Below are 23,341 nucleotides of genomic sequence, written 5' to 3'. Positions count from 1 at the left end.
TAACATTTCATTTTAGGGCTTAACTTGACAACTTGGGAAAAGGAGAAGGGTTTAAGGGACACACCTGAATTTGGGATGTTACACAAACCAAAACCCTAATATTTAGGGTTTATGCACTATTTAAACACCATTATGGCCCCAAGACCTTTCCCTTGATCAGCCTCCATCCTAAGGTCGACCCACCTTGCAAACCCTAGTCCATTTTGAGCATTTTGATATTTTAAGTGAGCTGTGTTCTTCCTTGTGTGTGAAGAAGGACCTTCAAGGATTAGACTTTGCTCTTAAGACTTTGGATCCAACATAAGGCTGGCAATTCTCGACCCGACCCGTGACACTACCCGCAATACGACACAAAATAAATGGGTTTTTGGTTGAGTTTTTCAACCCGCCAACCCACCAACCCGTTTATTAAACAGGTCATATATGGGTTACTCAAAAAATAAACGGGTTGACCCGCCAACCCGTTTATATTCTTAATAAAAAATTATTTTATTTTTAAATGTATTTATGTATCAAGTATTAATATTTAATAAGTATTATATAATATATACCACTAATTAATAGACCATTTGACTGTTTTGACATTTTGACTCGTGGTGGATGGTTTAAGGTCGTAAGTCGTAACCTATAAGGCTAGGTCTGTAACATGTTTCTATGAATATTTTTAATTTTCATTTGGATGTTTAGGACTTAAATGTCTAAAATTCAGATATGTTTGCATCAACCATCAAGATTTTATTCATGTTTAATTATCAATTTTATTTATGAAATCTGACCCACGAACCCGCCAACCTGTGAACCCATATAAATTGATGGGTTGGCGGGTCATATATGGGTTTATGTTCCAAACCTGCCAACCCGTGACATGTATATCTAAATGGGTTGTGTTTGGGTTGGCATATTTTGACCCGCCAACCCGCCAACCCGAACACAACACGATTGTCAGGCCTAATCCAACATCTTCTCTTCATTGTGCACCATTTGGAGGTATAAAGCTCCAAACATGGCTTATGTTTCTTTAGATCTTAATTAAGCCTTGATTTTTCATATTTTTTCCCAAAAACCACGATCTTGGTGATTAGAAGGTACTACAAAGCTTTTATGGTGTCCTTTCAGACGTTTTAAGGCCTTATAAGTCCTAAAAATACAAGCTTGGATCTTGATTTGTCTCCATGCAAGAGTTATGGTGAAGAAAAGGTTTGAGTAAGCTAGGTTTTTAGTGTTAGGGTTCTTGTAGCCATACAAAGGCATAAAGTTTGCAACTTTATGGCCTTAGGGGTCTTAGTAAGCTTAGATCTAAAGTTTGGTCGTAAGCTCTTAATGCATTAAGACCTTGTAATGAGTTTTACCCTGGGGTGCGTACCTTGTGTTGGATTAGTCTAAGTCCATAACTATATTTGGAATGTACTTGACCCGGTTCTTGCATGGTCCTTTTGGGTTGCCTTCACCAAAGTAACTTGACAGGATGATTTATGGAGAGAGAGGATATTATGGTTTATTAATATATTATAAGAATAATATATTAAAAGAGAAATCATATTAGTTAATTAATATTGATCAAGAATTAATTAAGAAATTGATTTTGTGATCAAAAGAGATTAATTGAACTAAAGGGACTAGAATTGTAATTATGAGATGATTTGATTTTGGGCTGTGGATCTCTTGGATTATGGGTTGGACGATTTTAAGATGGAAGCCCACTTAGAAATCGTCCAAGGCCTTGTTCAGGAGGGTTCTATTGGATTGCTTAAGGCCTAAGCTATCAAATTAGGGTTTCGACTGAAACCCTAGCAGCACACCTATATAAAGGACGCCATGGCTTCAGATTTCAGCTACCAAAAGAAACCCTAGAGTTCTAAGAGTCGAAATTAATCCTCCATCCCTTCTCTTCTTAATCATCTTCTTGCATTGGTGTTTGTGAGCCATTAGAGGTATTACAATTGTGATACTAAGCTCTTGAAGATTGAAGATTCTTTCTACTATCAAAAGGTAATCATCTAAACTTGTTTTAGTTGTAGATTTCGATTTTTATAGTATGCTAGATTAGGGTTTACAAGCTTTGGATAACTTTTAATGTACAATAGAGAAACCTAGATCCAAAGCTTTAGGGTTTTGCATGTGCACATAGGAATGTTCTTTTGCTCAAAACCCATCACCTTGGGCGTAACTCTCGGTACGCTGCGTGTACTGCACCTCAGCCGCAACCCTTTCCCGCTTTAGCCAAGTACGTTGTGCGTACCAATTGGTACGTCGGGCATACGACCCAATCCAAATTGGGTGATTTTTGGGCCTTAATCGTTGGGCTTTTCTTGTTGGGTTGGACCATTGATTTTCATGTTAATGGGCCACTTCTGATTTTTGGCCCATATTGGACTTTGGTTGATCTTTGGGGTTGTGCATAGGATTTTATTGGCCTTAAAAGAAAAGGATAACTTGGCCCTTTTACCTTTGACATTAGGCAAGTAATGTAGGTTTTTAGCTTTGGATTATGTCCCAATTATTAATTAGGGATTTGTTTGTTTAGTTAGCACGTGGATTTCTCCAATCTAGTAGCCCGAGCTCTTATATGGTTTTTCAGCAGTTTAAGTGAGTTTCCTCACAGACAGATGAAAAGCTGAAATGACATGCCGCTCTGAAACCCATGCTATTGGTCACCTCTACGAATAACAGTAGCTAAAACTCAGACTACCATTCAAATACCTAAAATACCCGTAGGTCAAACTTAGTCAAAATCTAGGTCAAAGTCAAATGAGTCAACCGGGTTGACTCAGTCAGTACGTGAGGCGTATTCCTCGTGTACGTGGGGCGTACTTTGTAACAAATGTTGCTTCGAATGTCTTGACCGCTCTCTAAGAGATATCCTTGAATGTGATGCACAGTTGTTCGGTGCCATGTCCGTCATATTAGGAGGTGACTTCCGTCATACTTTTCCTGTCTTACCAAAAAGTGGCAGATCTGAAATAATAAGTTACAGCTTACCTAACTCGTATCTTTGGCCATGTTTCAAGATCTACAAACTTCATTGTAATATGAGGTTTATGAATGATGACAACCATTCCATGTCTGAATTTTCAGTGCTAACATTCGCCTCGTGGTTGCTACAAATTAGAGATGAAAATATTGGAGAACCAGATATAAGCAACCCAACATATATAAGTTGGATTCATATTCCATCCTCACTCTTAATTCCACTAGGTGAAGAGTCTCTAAAAAATCTTGTCAACTTCGTATATGGAGACGGTATTCTTATAGAACCAACTGCCAAAGATCTATCAGCAAGAGTGATTGTTTGACCAAAAAATAGCACAACACATGAAATAAATGACTTCGTTCTCAACTTTGCACCTGGAACTGCAACAGTTTATCAAAGTGTTGATTCGATTGAGTCAAATGGAAATCAAACGTTAGAATTTGAAAGTTTTTATCCACCCGAGTATCTCAATGAGCTGAACTTTCCAAGCATACCTCCACACATACTATCACTGAAAGTTAACACTCCAATTATTTTAGTTAGATGCTTAAACCAACATGAAGGATTATGCAACGAAACACGTCTAATGGTCTCACACGTACTGCTACTACTAATAGAAGCAACTATAATAACCGGAACCTCCATTGGAAAACGGGTGTACCTGCCATGTATAAAATTCATTGACAAAAGCCCTTATTTTCCTTTTACATTCATTAGAAAGCAATATCCGATCAAAGTTTGTTATGTCATGACTAGTAACAAAAGTCAAGGTCAATCTCTGAAAAAAAAATTGGCGTTTACTTACCTGGACCTATTTTTAGTCATGGTCAACTATACGTTGCATTATCTCGTGCATCCAGATTCGATAAAAAATTGTAACAGATCCCAATACTCACACATCACAGACCAAAACAAATAATGTTGTCTTTAAAGATTTTTTACTCATATTAGATAGTAATGAGGTGGAACTACTTATCAAACTCACTGAATTTAGCCAATATTACATCATTCATTTAGGGTCACTTTACATTACAACATTTCTATATATAAAAAGCATTTATACTTCTTTTTGAATCACCTAATGTGTATTACCAATTCAACTTTAACAGCAACAGTATGTCTAAAACACTTACAACTATTTTCGATTTATACTATGGATCTCCTAGAACAAGGGCTGAAGTACGAATAATTCGCACATGGACACCACAACATCGTACATATGAAACATGGTATCTAGCGGTGGAAAAATATGTAAGTTTCTAATCAACTTTACACATTCTTACAATCTTTACTCCGTATCTTACATTTATACTTCACTACTTAGGGTGATGCAATCCAAATATTAGGTTAGAGAAAAGATCAAGGATATATACAATTTGTTTTCCAGGTTTCCAAATGTTATGCAATTTGTAAATATGGATGTGGAGAACATGGTTACTTTCAAAAATGGATAGACAACACTATATATATATATATATATATATATATATATATATATATATATATATATATATATAGGGTTAGGTTATTTTGTTCTATCTATCTATTGTGTGTATGAAGGATTGATTCTGAACCAATCATTTTAGTTATTTTAAGAAAGTAATTAATGCATATTACATGTTGAAGATATAATGAGTATTAATTAAATCTTCAACATTTATTATGCATTAATTACTTTCTTAAAATAACTAAAATGATTGGTCTAGAATCAATCCTACATGCACACAATAGATACTAGAAACATTTGAACCTGACTCTCTCTCTCTCTCTCTCTCTCTCTCTTTCTCTCTCTCTCTCCTCTCTCTCTCTCTCTCTATATATATATATATATATATATATATATATATATATATATATATATATCCAACTTACCACAACATAAATTACCTATGCAGACTTTTTAGGAGTTTTCGTCAAGTTCAGAAACTGCTTAAAAACAGTGAACAATTCCTCCTTATAATTCTGAAGAATAATTCTTAAGTATTTTTGATTTTCTAATATATTATACTCTTTACTCACATTTATAGTATGTATGTCTACCAACGGTGAAGAGGTTGCCATTAGTCTGTGGAGAGAATGCACTGATGTACCAAATAAGTTTGACCGCGTTACAATTGAAAATGAAGTTGGTCCCGTTGTAATTGTTGTGAAAAATGTTAAAATCTCAGACGTTGCAGGTACACACAACACAACATCATCTCAGAGAAAAAAAGTAGCCCAGTGAAATACATAAACAAATTTAACCATACCCCTAAAACACTTTAACCTTACAGGCACATTGATGCTTGGAACAACGAGTGCAAGTCAAGTTTACATTAACCCACAAATTCCATAAACAAAGAAACTACTAGAAACGTATGTCAAACATATACATTACTCTCCCTTATGATAAACATTTATAGTGACTGAATCAAAATATTTGCAGCTACACGAACAATCCAACTCTTTCAACTACAATACAAGGTCCTACAATATCACCATTTGACATAAAAATAAAAGTTCACCCCGATTTGTTGGTGCACACCTCATACGTTATTGCGTACTTCAACTTGTACTTACTACACATATACAACAATAATTTTAATTGCAGGAGAAAACTTCACTGTAATGGCGTCCATAGTACATTTCAGCTTTGTAGATACCTAGTATCATGTGCTCTGTCCAAAGTGCAAAAGACCAACACTGAAACAAGGAACTACTTGGTTTTGTACCTCAGATGGAACAATTGGTAGTCCAAACTATATGTGAGTAACTGCATCCATACAAATACTGAAAACTTTAACTTTATTTTAACATCCGCCGTTTTGAATACTATATATACAATTACAAACTTTTAGCACCCATCGCCGATTCTAGTGACTCAATGAATGTAACTTTGTCCGACAATGCTATGCAAAAACTGACTGGTACAACATCGGACAAGCACATACAGGAAAACGAGCACAATAACAGAAAAAATTACCACCTAACATTACTAAGTACAAAGGTTTTTCTAAAAATGGTTGTTCAAATGATGAAAAACTCTACCACAAATAACATTCGGTACGTTGTCACTGATGTCGAAGGAATTACTACCTCCCAATCTGTAGCACCAACGACACCAGCTACCCAAATTGAAGTCACCTCCAACACTAGTGATGTGTATCTTAAATCATCATCAAATCCACATCAGTCAAAGGTTGGAAGAACCCTCACATTTGAAGATTCATGTAAGACAGAGCTTGCATTTTTTTCACCACTGCACATTACAAACCGTACCACATTTGTATATAATGACACAGCCTGACTAGACATCATCATCATCACAACACGCACATTTCGCAAAGTAACAAACTTATTGGTTTTTGTTGTTACAATTTCCACAATTTTGACACTTGTAACTAATTACGTATATGTAAATTATGATAGACACGTCTGAAAAACCAAACAAAAAACACTACCATGCGTATAAACAGGGCCGGTCCATTCATTTTAAAGGCCCCATGCGAAAAATAAAATATGGGCCCATATATATATATATATATATATATATATATATATATATATATATATATATATATATATATATATATATATATATATATATAATAAAGGGGTGATGAATTGCATGAGGAAAAATAATAATTAAATTCATTAAAAGAAACCAAATGTGAATTTATCAAAGTTAGATAGGTGAAACTTGAAACTTATGAAAGATGATTTACTAAATTAAATTTACTACTAAATTTGAAAGGTCAAAGAAGTAACTTTCATTGATTTGCTTAAAAAGATACATAATGGGGATCGAACCTGTGTCGTTAAATATGCGGGTAGACGAGCACTTTAGCCAGTCAAGCTAAGAAAAATTTACTTTCTTACTTGAACAAAATAATATATATACATATAATAAATATATAACTTTTATTAAAATCGGGGTCCTATTTTTTCCGGGACCTTGTGCGACTGCACACCTTACACACCCTTAGGTCCGGCCCTGCGTATAAATCTTATTAACGTGCTTCCGTATTATAGACACAGACAAATCCAATTAAATAGGACATGGAGTTAATATTTTATCCAAAACACCAAATTAACATACAAATGTAATAGTGAATAAGACGAACAAAATGAAGGCAACGATTCCATTTCTATTTACTTATGTTAAACAATGTCAGATAAACCACACTTCCTCAACTACATAGTGTCAACACAAATTCTTAACAGTGAGGAACTCTTCGACTCAAAAATAAAGATTATGATCACTGCAGTTAAAGAAGAAATCAATGAAACGATCCGTATGAACTAGATAAATCAACTACGTTTACATGTTCTATGTACTACGTTTCACTAAGGTACCAAATATGAAACTTTTTCCGTCTAAAACGTTTGCTTACTATTGTTATGACATAAGTATACAATCAATAAAACTAATAGAAATAAAAAAAAATGAAATTCAAATATATGTAATTTACAAGAATTAGTTTACAGAAAACATACTTGAATGTTGATGTTTACAGAAACACAAATACGAAATTATATAGATTGAGGCCTGCAAATTGCAGTATCCTAAGACAAAAATTTCTCTGGTAGGGATCTGTCTAGAGGATACAACAATCAATCTAAGAAGTGATCTTGAATCTGTCGAAATTTCTATGTCTCCTTCATCTTCAGAGAAAAACGGAATTGCAAGAGAATTTGTGGTGATAATCTCTATAACCCTCCATAAATGACAGAAAGCATGTATTTATACATATTGATTATGACAGTTAGAAACTGCCAAAACCGAAAATAACTCCCAACATACCTGTCATTTAGTAAGTACGAATTTAATAAAAATAAAAATTAATTTCGTAATTAAAAAATATTTAATTAATCAGGAAGACCCCAAGAGCCCTAAGGCCCAAGGCCCATCTTTTGACCATTGAATATTTTCTTGATATTAGCTTATTTTGAGTCCAATTAGGCTAGTCCAACACCACAACCCAAACCCAATATGCTTAACCCATTACTTGATCCATTTGATTAAATGAGTGGGACAAGACATATAAGGTGGAAAAAGGTTTCCTCTTCCACCAATGTGGGATAAGTCCCCCATTGTAATTTTTTGTAAAGCAAAGTCCCAACAAAACCCCACATTTTCTATTCAAACTCTAAGAATACCCCACATTTGAATAGAAAATAAGAGAACTTTGATATTCAAATAAGGGAAGTAAGATATGACATGCATCTGAATAGGTGTTGTAAAACTTGAACCTTTCATAGTGGTTACCACTTGGATCTACTTTGTAGGTAGTGAACTAGAGTCTTGAACTAACCACCTTTTATAGTAGAATAAAAAACAAGAAGTATCACACATATCATATCTAAGCATAGATCATTTCTGACTGTTGTGTTCATTTCGGTCGTCAACAATCCTTTCTTCATGAGACTTTTAGAGAGCTAAGCCATATCAGCTCCCAATGATGCGACCTCACATCCGTCTCACATAAGTAATGCTAATCTAGAACAATCCGTAATATTCCACTATAAAAGTTATCAACATTATTAAGAATAAAGAATTAATCCGTGTATCATCAACGGAAAAACACAAAATAAATATCATAGGAGTGAGCATACATTTGTGTTAGTGCTTCTTTGAGTCTTCCCCAAGTAGTTGTCATATTGAACCTAGACCATGGGCTCTCCAATGTTGCTAGGTCAGGTTTCCGCCAGGTGGTGACTTATTGTGTTGGCTTTAAGCCCATTCCCCTCGCTGTGAAGAGAACTTGCTCTCTACTAAGGCCTTTTGCCAAGGGGTCAGCTATATTTTCCTTTGACTTTATGTAACTAATGGAAATGATTCCATTCTTCAACAAGTCTCTTATTGTAATATGTTTGAGCCTAATGTGTCTCGACTTGCCATTGTATATATGACTTTGTGCTCTAGTAAGAGCAGTCATACTATCACAATGTATGCCAATGGCAGTAACAGGTTGAGGCCATAGAGGAATACCTTCTAGGAAGCTTTTAAGCCATTCAACTTCTTTGGCAGCTTTGTCTAAAGCAACAAACTCTGCTTCCATTGAAGAATGAGTATTCACAGTTTGCTTAGATGATTTCCAAGATATAGCAGCTCCACCAAGAGTGAACACATATCCACTTGTGGATTTTGCCTCTGAAGTATTGGAAATCCAATTTGCATCGCAATACCCTTCAAGAACAGGGGATATCTCGTGTAATGCAATCCATAATTCATTGTATGCTTTAAATATCTAAGCACTCTCACTAATGCATACCAACGATCTTTCCCAGGATTGTGGGAGCAGGGACTCAATCTACTTACACTATATGCTAAGTCTGGTCTTGTACAATTCATAATATACATTAAGCTACCAAGAACCTGAGTATATTCTAACTGAGCTACACTATTGTTGGGTTTTGAGCATTCTAACACTCCTATGGTGTACATGCAACCCTATAAACCTTGGATCTATGTTTTCTCTATAATACATGCAAATAAGAACTTTCCAAGGCTTTAATCCTAACTAGCATATTATGAAGTTCTTATACTACAAAGTACTAGTTAGATGACAGACCTTTTGATGTAGCTTGATGTCTTCAAGCTTTAAGAGCTTAGCCCCAATAGTGTGGAAGCCTCAAATGGAATCACAAATAACCAAAACACCTTGGAAGACTTTAGAGAATATGGATACTTGGTTCTCTCTAGTGAAATTGGCTAGCCCTTCTTAGTGTACCACACTAGTGCCAATTTCACCAACCAAGGACATCTTTATATAGTGTGGAGGATTAGGGTTAAACCCTAATACCCATGACCTTTCATTTCCTAGGATCCATGGGTTAAACACTCCATGGACTATCCATGAAAGCTTAGCCCAACCTAAATGAACTTGGCCCATTCCATATATATAAGAGTCCATATTTAATTAGTTCCTTTTGATCACTTAATTAATTATAAATTAATTCTTGATCAATACTAATTAAATAATATGATTCCATATTAATATATTAGAACTTATAATATATTAATATTAATCAAAACATACTATTCTCAAAAGATTATCCATATAAATTGTGTCAGTGAAGTGCAACCCAAATGGACCATGCCGGGTCGAGTCAAGTACATACCAAATATAGTTATGGACTTAGACATTAATCCAATAGTCTCCCACTTGGATAAGTCTAAAACTATTATTGCGTATGACTTCAAACCTAACTGGAAATCGTAGCTCTTAAAGCCGCTGCCGAACTCTGATCTTGTCAACGAACTTGTCCATTAGATAAGGGATCATATATTCCTCCATTCTAGATATCATATGGACTGAGACATGGATTATACTCATTCTCTCTGTCCATTTGTTGTTTCCCGATTTCCGATTTATGACGAATGACTAATTGAACAAATCAAATCAGTCTTGGCCCGGCCGAGCGCTTCCATTTGTCATCATCAAATCATCGAGGGGCCCACAGATATCGCTTTTATCCCGAAGGTAAAAGGAATGGATAAACTTCGACTCATATGGCTTGTTCTACTATTTTTTGAATCATACACAAAGGCACGTTTTATAGCACCGAGTTACCAAATGCGTTTTCGTGCAATCAATGTACAACCAACTCATAGTAATAACTCATATCTCTAGGTTTGAAGAATACAAGATATTATCGTCTCATGATCACTCGTGATAAAATCCATGAAGTGATTCCAATGAGCACGGGTTGAATCCAATACTCAGAACTTATGAGCACTCATGAGTGTTGTAGCCCTTTGTCCAACACCTTAGACCTCTACAAGCCAACCCATGACAATCTTAATTCATATCTACTTCCAACATATGACCGACCGTGGATGGTTTGAATAACTTAGTCATTCTGGAAGAATAACCTAGTTTATTCTGGAAGTCAAAACATGCAAAATGAAACAAAAGAATAATTGAATCTAATATGGTATCAAAACCTATGAACATAAATAAAACACCTTTTATTTATCACCATATGATTACACATTATTCATTGTATACTGTTTCAGCTATCAACTTTATTCTTGAATTTAAAACAATAGTTGTCCCATGCTCCAAGCATGTACACTATGTTTTCTAAACACTAGTCATGTCGTACACCAAGTATGCATACTATGTTTGTCTATGATCTTTACTTTGTGAACTAGATCCATTGAACATAACTTCAATGATTCTCTTTTCACACTCCCAAATCCTTACTGCAAATACAATAATTCCAAATTCATGTCATTTACTGAAATCTGTTAGATTCTAAACTTATATGCATTGATCCTCTTGTAATGATTATGCACAAAGTCAGAAAGACTTGACAACAATCATTACAGAGTATTCCAAAGGAGATCAACTCCTTGGAAACATCCTTCTTGCATTAAGTTTCCTAATCTTACACAGATTGAATAGTTTCTAACTTTGAAACATTTCCATATTCCATTTTGACTATCACTTCCGAACAAGAGTTGACTCCTTACAGATTATGTCAATATGGTCCTTCCAGAATTATCACTATACTTCCAACTGTACTTGAGCAACCAATCTTTGGTAAACCTTAGATTGTACTCAACAATTGTTTAATCCTTTTAGTCATATCCAGTTCTAAACCTTTTCCCTTCTTAATGCCCTAGGCATTTGGAAAATTTAGAAAGGATGAATATAGCATATGTAATCGATCATATAGCCGAAGCATATGGGAATCGATTCATGATGTCTCACATAAAGACTAAACTAGTCTTTTGCTATAACATTTCCATTTCAATTTGCCAAGTTCTCATAATTCAGATTATGAAAAGGGATGCTGTAATCATAATCGAATTTTAGAACGCAAATAATGGACTCTTATACAGAATTTTCTTATGTTGAGCCATTCCAACATGAAATTCATATATATATCCTTGACTAAATGATTAAAACCTCACGATCTAAGCTTATAGATTTGAGATGAAGTATAATTTCCTCTCCCTTAATTATAGCAAAACAACTTTTGCCAATTGAAACCTTTTGTTTTCTATAATTAACATTGCTAACTTGCAATACTTATCATAATTATCATGTTCCCACTAACATGATGATTATTAGCATAACACTTATGCTCCCACTAGCTTTGACATGTACTCAGAAATCAACTGACTTTCTTACCAAAGTTCAGATTTCTGATACTAGATTGTTTTGATAAAACTTTATCAAAATCATACACCTTCCCTTAGATAGCACACTTGTGTGTCTAAACAATTATGAAGAGGGATGTCGTAATGATAATGGTTAGACCTTTTGCCACTTCTCACAAGTCCAGGTTAGTGTGCCGGTAAACCACACACGCTCCACTAATGACTTTGAGAATGCAAATATCACAATTGTTATCCAGCTAAAATCTACTTAGTGAAAGTGTTTCCTCACCATCATTTTCATGAATCGGAGAGAAACCTTATGACACTTAGATTTAATGGTGTATGTGTTCTTATCCATGTGAATTGTCAAAACCATAGTCACAAGACAAGGATAATGACAAATCCAAACTCATATGGACTGAACTCAATCTTAATTTCTTGCCACCTGGTAGCTCAAGGGCCTGCCATTGCTTCCAAGTTGTTGTGCAACACATTGAGAACTCTAAGAACTCATATGCAAAGCCAACTTTAACTGGAATGGGTACAAAATATGTCAACACGATAGGTTATAAACCTCAAGTCGTGTGCTAGTGAAGAACTTCAGGTTTTATTCTTGATTAGTTCTTGAGACTTTCAAGACCTTTTAAGACTCCCACTGTCCTCTTGACATATAAGACTCCCTTGTCAAACATCCAAGAGATAGTGCGGATTCTAATCAAGACAAACACTTCACAAAATTGACCTAAGTTGGTATTTGTTTTATCCAAAACATCACAACTTACCAATTTCAAATGTACAAGAGTAGAAAACTTTTACTCTTACATTTGACAAGTGTTTTTAACCTTCTTTAGGACATGTCACTCAAGTTACAATCTTGGAGTATGACTCTAAGACTTGTATTGGAACGAAGTATGACTCATCTTCTTGATTTAACCACTTCAACAATTCAAGTTCCTCTTCTTAGTCATAAGAATGCACTAAGATTTCTTTAGAGAACTAATTTTGATATGGTTTCTTAATCATTAAGATGATCACAAAAACTGATACTAAAGTACTCTCCCATCTTTTCAGATTTGAGAAACTTTTATCCTTCTGCCTAAGTTGATTCTTCTTATTCGCTCTGTCATACATTGGAACCTTTTTCCAATGTATCAGAGTTACACTTAAGCTTGTAAGTATAATCATATTTACTGAGCTTTTGTAAACTATGACAAATAGTTTTATCAATCTTTTGTGGTGGACTTAACCAGTGCACAAGAATGTGTACTCGATCCCTTAGTCCTTCACTTGACTCACACATCCATGTGAACAAGTAATTAGTCTTAATTTTTCCAATACTTGAAAGTTCTCATTCATCATGCTATACAACTTGCATGATTCCAAGTTCCGGTCCAATTGAAACTTGGGTGATGGGAATCTTTACTTATTTGGTAAATTTAGACATTACCACAAATGAAAGAATCAATTTCATATTTCCACTCTTGCTATTAATGGAATCATATAAGCAATAATTTTTCCTCAAATGCCATTGTAAGGATATTTTAAAATAAATAAAATCAAAAATTTTTCTTTTATTTTAAAACTTTGCGGAAAAACTTATCCTTACAATCCATATGAAAACTTGTTGTTATCTATTCCTAAACAATATCTCATAACTCCTAAGAAGTAGCTCAAGAATCCGATCTTCAACCTACGCGATAGAAATCCATCTACGCGATCAGATTCAGCATATTCTTTCTTTAAGTTCCTGTACTTTTCTTTGATTCTTAAAACATCAACATGTGACCCAGTCACATCATGTAATAAGAATCTCAGAATAGAAACTTAGCAGAGTTAGATAGTGGACTTTACCTGAAGTAGAGTCAAACTTATTGACTTTAACATCCTTAGGTAAATTTGGCAGCTTCGCAACCAATGCCCCTTCCTTTGGCAATATAAACATATGGACCCTTTGATAATGGTACACGGGACTATCACAGACTTAGTTTTTCTCTTTACCATTTGGTCAACCGAGTTGACTATGGCCGATCCCTTTCCATTGGGAAGAGAATGCTTTACTAGATACCCAATGTCATCATTGTCAATGTCCATAAAGTTTTAGGAAGTTGATCTTAGCAAATATATAAGATCATTAAGGGTCTTGTCATAGTCTATTTCATAGGTGTCCCAAAGGAACTCACTATGTGACTTAGAAAGTGATTGAACCACCAACTTTCTCAAGACTTTGACACCCAACTCTCCCGGCTTGTCAATATGTGACTACATCTCCAAGACGTGACCACACCTAGACCTTGCCTTGCCAATTGGGCTTGAGTGACCTTGAACTTGTGGGTTGGGGAGAATAATTAGAGGAGGTGGAAGAAGAATGATTTCCATGGGACATCATCTTCATTTAGGAAAGCTCGTTACAAGAGATTTGGGAAGATCATAGATGTCTAAACCAGACATGTTTTGGGAGATATTCAAGATAGTTGATCTAAAGTCCTTAATATGACACCCAATATGAAATATTAAGGCTAGGACCCAACAAACTATTTTATAACTTAGAAGAGGGATGCCGTAATCCAAGCTATAAAATATTTGAAGGTAGGTGAATGACGATTCACCAATTTCCACCAAGATAAACGAAATGTATTATTAGGTTTTAATTGGTTTTGAAACTCCTAGATCTTTGAGATTCATTGAACTGTTCAATGGCATGTTTCAATCTCGAGTGTGCCCTTCAAGTTTTGTGACTGGGATGCCGAGGATCACAAAACAAGGTGTGAAGTAACCATGCAAATTACTTGGTACCCTTAAGTGTTTACCCCTCAATCGATGTGTTGGTTAACCACACACGCTCCATCGATACTATGATAAACATTAAGTTACCCTTTTCCTACCTTGTTAAATACGAGTTAGTGTGCCAGTTAACCACACACGCTCCACTAACCGACTTAAACAAAGTGCAAAGTGTAATTTCATGGATTAGCACCTTATTCACATTTTCCTAAGTAACTAAGATTGGGTATTATTAAGAGTTTAGTTACTTAGTATTTATCATTAATACTTTTAATGAAGAGAGAATTCTAGTCCTGTCAAACCCGTTCGGCTAACGACCCTCCACTAGTCAAGCAAGCGGTGGGTGAGAGTGGACACCCATTAAGTTGCCATTTTATAGGCAACAACCTTATACCCACCTTATAGACCGGCTTCGTGAATGAGGCGTACTAGCGGTAAGACTGACTTTACTCTTATACATATATATATTATTAACTTATAATATTATAAAGTATAAGGGTTGAATTTTAACTTTTAAAATTCTAAGGGCTAACTTGGAATTAAAGTATTCATAAGAGAAAACTTTACAAATTCCAAAACTTGAGGGCAAGTTTTGAAACTATTCAAAACTAATTAATTCCATGATTTATGTGTTTAAAGTAGTTTTAATCCAAAAAACTCTTCAAGTTCCATAACTTGAGGACAAGTTATGGAAGACTTTAAACTAATAAAAGAATTAACTTTTCTTTATTTTATAACTTATGGAATTAATTAAGGTTACACTTTTTTTTTAATTTATTATTTAATGAAGAGACTCTTGGTCCTCCATAACTTGAGGACAAATTATGGAGTCATAACACCTTTTAATTAGAACTAGACTCTTCATTTTTGTAACCTTTGCCAACTTTTATGAGTTTTATGAAACTTAAATGTGACTTTTCATATAACTTGAGGACAAGTTACAAAAACACATTTTAGAATCACCTCTTAGATTAATTTGGATTGAAAACGATTATTTCACTCAACTTTCTATTAATCTAAGCAACTCATAAGAACAAGATAATTCAAATCAAACTTTTTCATGTAATTAGCCTAATCACTAAACTAATTCAAAACATGAATCTATTGACAATTATCTTTGAAATTGGATTAGCATGACATTACCACATCAAAAACAAGTTTATAAGTTCAAAAACATCTTAGGGTAATGTTCCTAGTCCAATTCCAGCCAAAAAAGTCGAATTTATGTTGTCTGGGGGTCCAACTCGTCGAGTGCATGAACCAACTCGGCGAGTTGGATCGTTTTGATCACTTTTTAGGCATTGACTCGCCGAGTCTCCTGATGGACTCGCCGAGTCTGATGATCAGACAGCAACAATTTCGATTTTTTAAGCATTTTTGCAAGTATAACAAGAAAACAAGCCTAGGCTCTGATACCACTGTTGGGTTTTGAGCATTCTAACACTCCTATGGTGTACATGCAACCCTATAAACCTTGGATCTATGTTTTCTCTATAATACATGCAAATAAGAACTTTCCAAGGCTTTAATCCTAACTAGCATATTATGAAGTTCTTATACTACAAAGTACTAGTTAGATGACATACCTTTTGATGTAGCTTGATGTCTTCAAGCTTTAAGAGCTTAGCCCCAATAGTGTGGAAGCCTCAAATGGAATCACAAATAACCAAAACACCTTGGAAGACTTTAGAGAATATGGATACTTGGTTCTCTCTAGTGAAATTGGCTAGCCCTTCTTAGTGTACCACACTAGTGCCAATTTCACCAACCAAGGACATCTTTATATAGTGTGGAGGATTAGGGTTAAACCCTAATACCCATGACCTTTCATTTCCTAGGATCCATGGGTTAAACACTCCATGGACTATCCATGAAAGCTTAGCCCAACCTAAATGAACTTGGCCCATTCCATATATATAAGAGTCCATATTTAATTAGTTCCTTTTGATCACTTAATTAATTATAAATTAATTCTTGATCAATACTAATTAAATAATATGATTCCATATTAATATATTAGAACTTATAATATATTAATATTAATCAAAACATACTATTCTCAAAAGATTATCCATATAAATTGTGTTGGTGAAGTGCAACCCAAATGGACCATGCCGGGTCGGGTCAAGTACATACCAAATATAGTTATGGACTTAGACATTAATCCAACAACTATCACCTTTATTCTTCTTTATATGACTAGAAGCATCAAATGGAGTGACAACCGGCTTGTCATCATAGAGTCCAAACTTCTTGAGTACACACTCAATATAATGGGACTGAGTAAGAGTATAACTATCTGGTCTCCTTTGAACTCTTACTCCAAGGATCACATCTACTACTCCCAAGTCCTTCATGGAAAAGGAGGAGTGTAGCATTTTCTTGGTTTGATTGATTATATCCAAATTAGTACCTATTATAAGCATATCATCAACATACAAGAATATGATAACACAACCATTCTTGTATTGTTTGACATAAACACATTTATCATATTCATTAATTCTAAATCCATTAGAGAGTAAAGTGTTGTCAAACTTCTCATGCCATTGATTTGGAGCCTGTTTTAGTCCAAAAAGTGATCTAACTAACTTACAGACTTTGTTTTCTTGACCTTTAACCACGAACCCTTCAGGTTGATTCATATATATTCACCATACAAGAAGGCAGTTTTCACATCCATTTGGAGTATTCCAAATTATGAATCGCTGCAATTGCTACTAATGTGCAAATTGATGTAATTCTTGTAACAGGTGAATATGTGTCAAAGTGTAACGACCCAATTTTTTTACCAAGAAAATTTTTCATTTTTAATTAATCAAACAATTCCCATAATCCTTAAATTTCCAAACCATTTGTTTTCCAATTCAAAATTATTACAAATTCATTGTACTTTTGAAACATCAGAGAGTCCCAACACACAAAAAGAGAGGTAGAGTGCACGCCACGTCATCACGCCTTACCTTTTCCCTTAGGCTCTGAAGTACCTGAAACAATCAACAACCTATAAGAGAAATGCTTAGTGAGTTTCCCAGAGCGTACCACATACACACAAACCACATATCATATATCCGGTTAGCTATAAAAGCTACACACATATCACGTAAGCCATGCATACATGAAAACTGTGAGATTGCCATGGGCTACCCCACATGGTCTTTACCTAGGACTGCCATGGGCTCCCCCACATGGCCTTACATCCAATGCCATAGGCTACCCCACATGGTCTTCACCTAGGATTGCCATGGGCTACTCCACATGGTCTTACATCCAATGCCACGGGCTTCCCCCGGGGTCTTTATATAAAACATGCAATCACATAACAAACACAGAATGTCTAACACATATAACATAATCACATAATAGGCCGACCTTGGTGCCTTAGACCCATAGGTATGGTGAAAAACTCACCTGTCACGAATGCTGAACTGACACTTTGCGACCAAATGTACCCCATGGGCTGCTCCACGCAACTGCCTAAAAATGTCATACAATATCCAGTCATTTCCCTAAGGTCCATCTTGGTCAACCACAACCCAGATCAATTCAACGGTCCCTGTTGACCCTAACTCGCCGAGTACAACTCGTGACTCGCCGAGTTTCCCGGGATAACATCTACTCGCCGAGTCATTAAGGTGACTCATCGAGTTCATGCGGTCTAGATCGATAATCTAAGGTCGTTTGTTGAGTTTCCTTGCTTGCCACTCAACACGTCTACGAACATCCAACCATTGGGGAAATCTTACTCAACTCGCCGAGTTGTTCCTTCAACTCGCCGAGTTCTAGGTAATCTTCATCCGACTCGCCGAGTTGTTCATCCAACTCGTCGACTTTATAGTAATATTCATCGGGCTTGCCAAGTTGTTCGTCCAACTCGTCGAGTCCATGCCTGCCTTCATATGACTCGCCGAGTCACCCCCTGTGACTCACCGAGTCCTATCAGATCTCAAGCCATACAGACCCTTTTTGAGCCATGCAATGCTTCCAAACTACAGATCTAGGCTCCCGAGGCATGCTTTCCACGTAAAGTTGCAAACTTTACGTGCATGCAAGGCTTTAAGGCCCCAAAATGGCAAGTCTAAGCTTGGAATGGAGTCATACACTTGCGGGAAGGCACAAGCTAAGCTTAACTGATAACTTTATGCATCTTAAGGCCAAAAGGGGTTCAAATTTGAAGTTATAACTTTAGATCTTGGCTTAAACACAAAAGCCCTTTCTTAGAATCCATGCACAAGAGGGTTTTGGGTGGAAATGAGCCAAGAGACAGCTTAATACCTTCAGAAAGTGCTCCACAGAAGTAGATCTTGAATCCCCACGAGTCCCTTGCTCCTTCTAGCTTGATTCCTCAAGTGATTACTTCACTAAATCCCTCCTTCAAGCTTTAAAACCACCAAGAAGCACACTCACACTCGAATCAGGGCTTTAGGGAGGTATAGAGCTTTAAAGGGGAGGCCAAGGGAGGCTAATGACCCTTTAAATAAGGTGCAAGGCCCTGGAATCTAGGGTTTCATCTGCCAGCATCTACTCGTCGAGTACCATAATGGACTCGGCGAGTAGATCATTAACCTCGCGCCCCAAACCCACTACTACTCGACGAGTAGGGAGGTCAACTCGCCGAGTAGGTTTTCAAAAATCCCCAAACCGAAATGTTAATATTAATACCTGATGATCAGTGTGTTACACAAAGAAGTCTTGACCCTCTTTTTGACGATACCCTTTAGCTACTAAACGAGCTTTGTACTTTTCAATGGTACCATCAAGTCTAAACTTCTTCTTGAATATCCATTTGTGCCCAATTGGTTTTTGCCCAGGTGGCAAATCTACCAATTTCCAAGTGTTATTCTGCACAATGGAGTTAGTCTCACTTTTGATTGCCTCTTTCCAATAAGGAGCTTCAGAAGAGTCCATAGCTTCCTTACATGTTTGGAGTTCATTATTCACTACAAAGGTCATGTAATCAGGGCCAAAATCTTTGGCAATTTTGCCCCGTTTGCTTCTTCTAGGTTCTAATTTCTCTTCTTGAACCTTAGAAGAACTCTCTTCGTTTGATTGTAAACTTCTGTCTGGAATGATATCATTTAGTCCATCATCTAGAGGTCTTTTCCTTGAGCAGGTAACCTCTTTCCCAAGGCCTATTTTTGACCATTAAATATTTTTTTGATATTAGCCTATTTTGAGTCCAATTAGGCTAGTCCAACACCATAACCCAAACCTAATATGCTTAACTCATTACTTGATCCATTTGATAAATGAGTAGGATAAGGGGTTGTTTGATAGTTGCTGACTAAGAAAGTATTGATTGAGAAAGGTCTGTCTGAGTAATAAGTTCTGACTGAGTAAGAAACTATGTTGTTTGATTATACATCTAACTGAATGTGCTGACTGATGCAAAATGATCATTTTACCCTGATGCTCTTTATAATAATAATAATAATAATAATAATAATAATAATAATAATAATAATAATAATAATAGTAATAATAATTGTAGTAGTAATAATAATAATAGTAATAATAATAATACAAAAACTTCCAGCATAATAGACATTAAATATACTATTTTAGAGATTAAAACACAAAAAACTCTTTAGCTTGCTGGTAAACATCATTATATATATAGAGGAGACTCAAGTTCAATTCTTGTAACCTCGCATTTCACTTGTTTTTATCAAAGGCCAAGGGCATTATTGTAAAGTCTTGTTTTCTTTCTCAGTCAGACATTTCTTACCGAGTCATATTATCAAACACATATCAAAGAGGGCCTAAGACATATAAGATGGAAAAAAGTTTCCTCTTCCACCAATGTAGGGATAAGTCTCAGAAAAAAGTTTCCTCTTCCACCGATGTAGAGATAAGTCTCACATTGTAATTTTTTGTAAAGGAAAGTTCCAACAATATTACTACCATCTTGCTTACACCATTATCTAACGTGTACAAAAGAAGTAAATGTTAACAAATTTATTAAAATACAAGTATAAACCAACACCATGTTTAAACAAATGATCCAGACGATACAAAGTCAAACATATAAACAAAAATCAAGAAAACAAAATCTTCTTGATATTTTGCACTACCCCGTACTACTCCACACCGCGAGCATGGCTTTCTCCTAGTTTAATATAATATGTGATTATACTAAAAAACGTGTAATGTAATAATATAAGAAACACAAAAGAATTGAAATACATATAACAAAATAATAATAGAATAATTAAATGAATAGAAGATACGAGAGCACTCAAATCCATAGACCACAGCTAATATATGTATAAAATAAACGATCATTAAATCTCATTGGTGGGAAACGAGTATCGTGCGCGGCTGGGTGTATTATCTTATCGATTTAAATAAACAAATGATGGGCATATAAGAAGTGAAATACTAAGATGCAAATTCGTATCATCAAATTAAGCCCTTTCTATTGTGTGAAGATGACAATGCTTGGTAGCCTGATAAGATTTGGTAGAAGGCAGCTTCACACAATCGTCTCAAAAGACATCATCAAACCTTCTTCTCCAACCCCTTCTCATCTCAAAACGTACAATCTTTCAATAATCGATCAAGCCATGGTGAACACGTTCATCCCGTTTGTTACATTCTATCCAAACACTGGCCTTTATCCAAGTTCCCATGACAAAACACTTACCTTGAAGAAGTCGCTATCTGAAACTTTAACCAAGTATTACCCTTTTGCTGGTAGACACACAAAGGTGGCACCAACCTTTGTAGATTGCAACGACCATGGAGCTGAGTTCCTTGAAGCTTCCATTGATAGCACGCTCTCTGATTTCCTTAAAAACTCACTGCATCGAGATCTCGACCAATTCTTTCCACATGGTCTCGTAAATGAAAGATCCAATCGTCCAGATGACGATGATCTTCAAAGCAACGGAGTGATCCCGTTGGCTGTTCAAATCAACCATTTTGAATGTGGAGGAGTCGCAGTGGCAATGTCGTTGTCCCACAAGTTAGCAGATGGAAGCAGTTTCACTCATTTTCTAAAAGACTGGGCTAAAACGACACAGTTTTGTTCCAGAGAGCAGAAGCATGCACTACTTCCCAACGACAACGATGACCCAAAGTTTATTCCTTTAGAACACAAGAATATAAACTTTAAAGGGCTTTCTCTTGGATCCGATGAATGCGCTACAAAGAGTTTTATGTTCCCTAACGCAAAGATAAACGAGCTTAAACTCAAAATCAAAGCCATGAGTGAAGAATCTGGACAACCCATCACGAACCCTACTCGTGTTGAAGTTTTGACATGGCTGCTTTATAAGTCTGCGGTGACAGCGGCTACTAAGAACAATTCAGGCTCTGATTTCAAACCCATCGGTGTTGGTCATCAAATAAACATAAGAGGAAGACTAATGGAAAAGTTGCCTGAAAAGATCATCGGAAACTTCTTCATGGTTATTGATATTGTAAGTGAAATGAAGCCGGAGTCATTCATCAATGAGTTCAGGAAGCAAAAGATGAAACTTCAAGGCCTACCAAATATCCAAACTGCTTTTGGTTATCTTTTGGGAATTCCTTTAGAAGAACTACAAAGAGGATTTGATAGTGTTTACCTTTGTTCAAGCTTGTGTGGGTATTCTGCGTATGAGATTGATTTTGGGTGGGGAAAGCCTGTTAAAGCAACCATGGCTGGAGATCTAAGGAAGAATAGCTTTATTATGATGGATGCTCCAAACAGGGATGGCATTGAAGTGCTCGTGTGTTTGGGAAAGCGTGATTTGGCAGTTGTTCAAAGTGACCCCGAGCTTCTTGCCTTTTCTTAAATTTCTAATTATGTGTTTTACATGAGTGCATGAATTCCAAATCTAATAATTAGCATCTTTGTGCATGTGCATGCTTCATAGTTCATATCGTAATATGACTCAAAACATCGTGGACGTTAGTTGTTACTTTTATCAATAAAATCTTTTGATTTCTTTTGTATTTTTGTATATATATTAAATTATAGTAGTGGACTTACAAAATTAATAATGAAGTTGCTTTGGGATTGAGGAAGACTTTTTTATTGGTCTTGTCAACAGCTTTCTATATAAGGAAAGCCTTATCTGATTAATAAATACCTTTATTATTATTTTGGGATGGGACAAGACTTTATTGCGCCAAAGATACGTATCTGATTAACCTGAAAGCAACATGATTTTGCCTTATTTATTAGGTGGATCCGTTGCACACTATACAATAATATTCTATCCATAATATTCTATCCGTCTCAAATTAGGGTTGTGCTTTAAAATTAGAACTGTGCTATAATTATCCTTTAATCATATTTACCCTTAAACAAAGTTAATCAAATCATAATTTTGATATCTGATTTGAAATCAAATTTTTTTCTTTCTTTTGTCTTTTGTTGTTTTTTATTTGTTTAGATTTTTTTAATTCTTTTTTAATTATTATTATTATTATAAATTTCGTACAAAATTTTAACATTCGGACGACAATATAAATTTGAACGGCTATATATATATATATATATATAT

The 23,341-nt window shown here is 35.5% G+C and overlaps 1 protein-coding gene across 1 annotated transcript; it reads left to right on the top strand.

Moving 5' to 3' along the window:
• Positions 1-21,217: 21,217 nt before the first annotated feature.
• Positions 21,218-22,787, top strand: LOC145102981 (akuammiline synthase 1-like). The gene has a single exon (XM_079040509.1). The coding sequence runs from the start codon at positions 21,233-21,235 to the stop codon at positions 22,625-22,627; it is 1,395 nt and encodes a 464-aa protein (XP_078896635.1). The 5' UTR covers positions 21,218-21,232; the 3' UTR covers positions 22,628-22,787.
• Positions 22,788-23,341: the final 554 nt, after the last annotated feature.

This window comes from Lactuca serriola, chromosome 4 (genome assembly GCF_051521515.1).
Source record: "Lactuca serriola cultivar US96UC23 chromosome 4, Lser_US96UC23_V15, whole genome shotgun sequence".
Lineage (NCBI taxonomy): Eukaryota > Viridiplantae > Streptophyta > Magnoliopsida > Asterales > Asteraceae > Lactuca > Lactuca serriola.
This window is presented reverse-complemented; position numbering and strand designations above follow the sequence as displayed.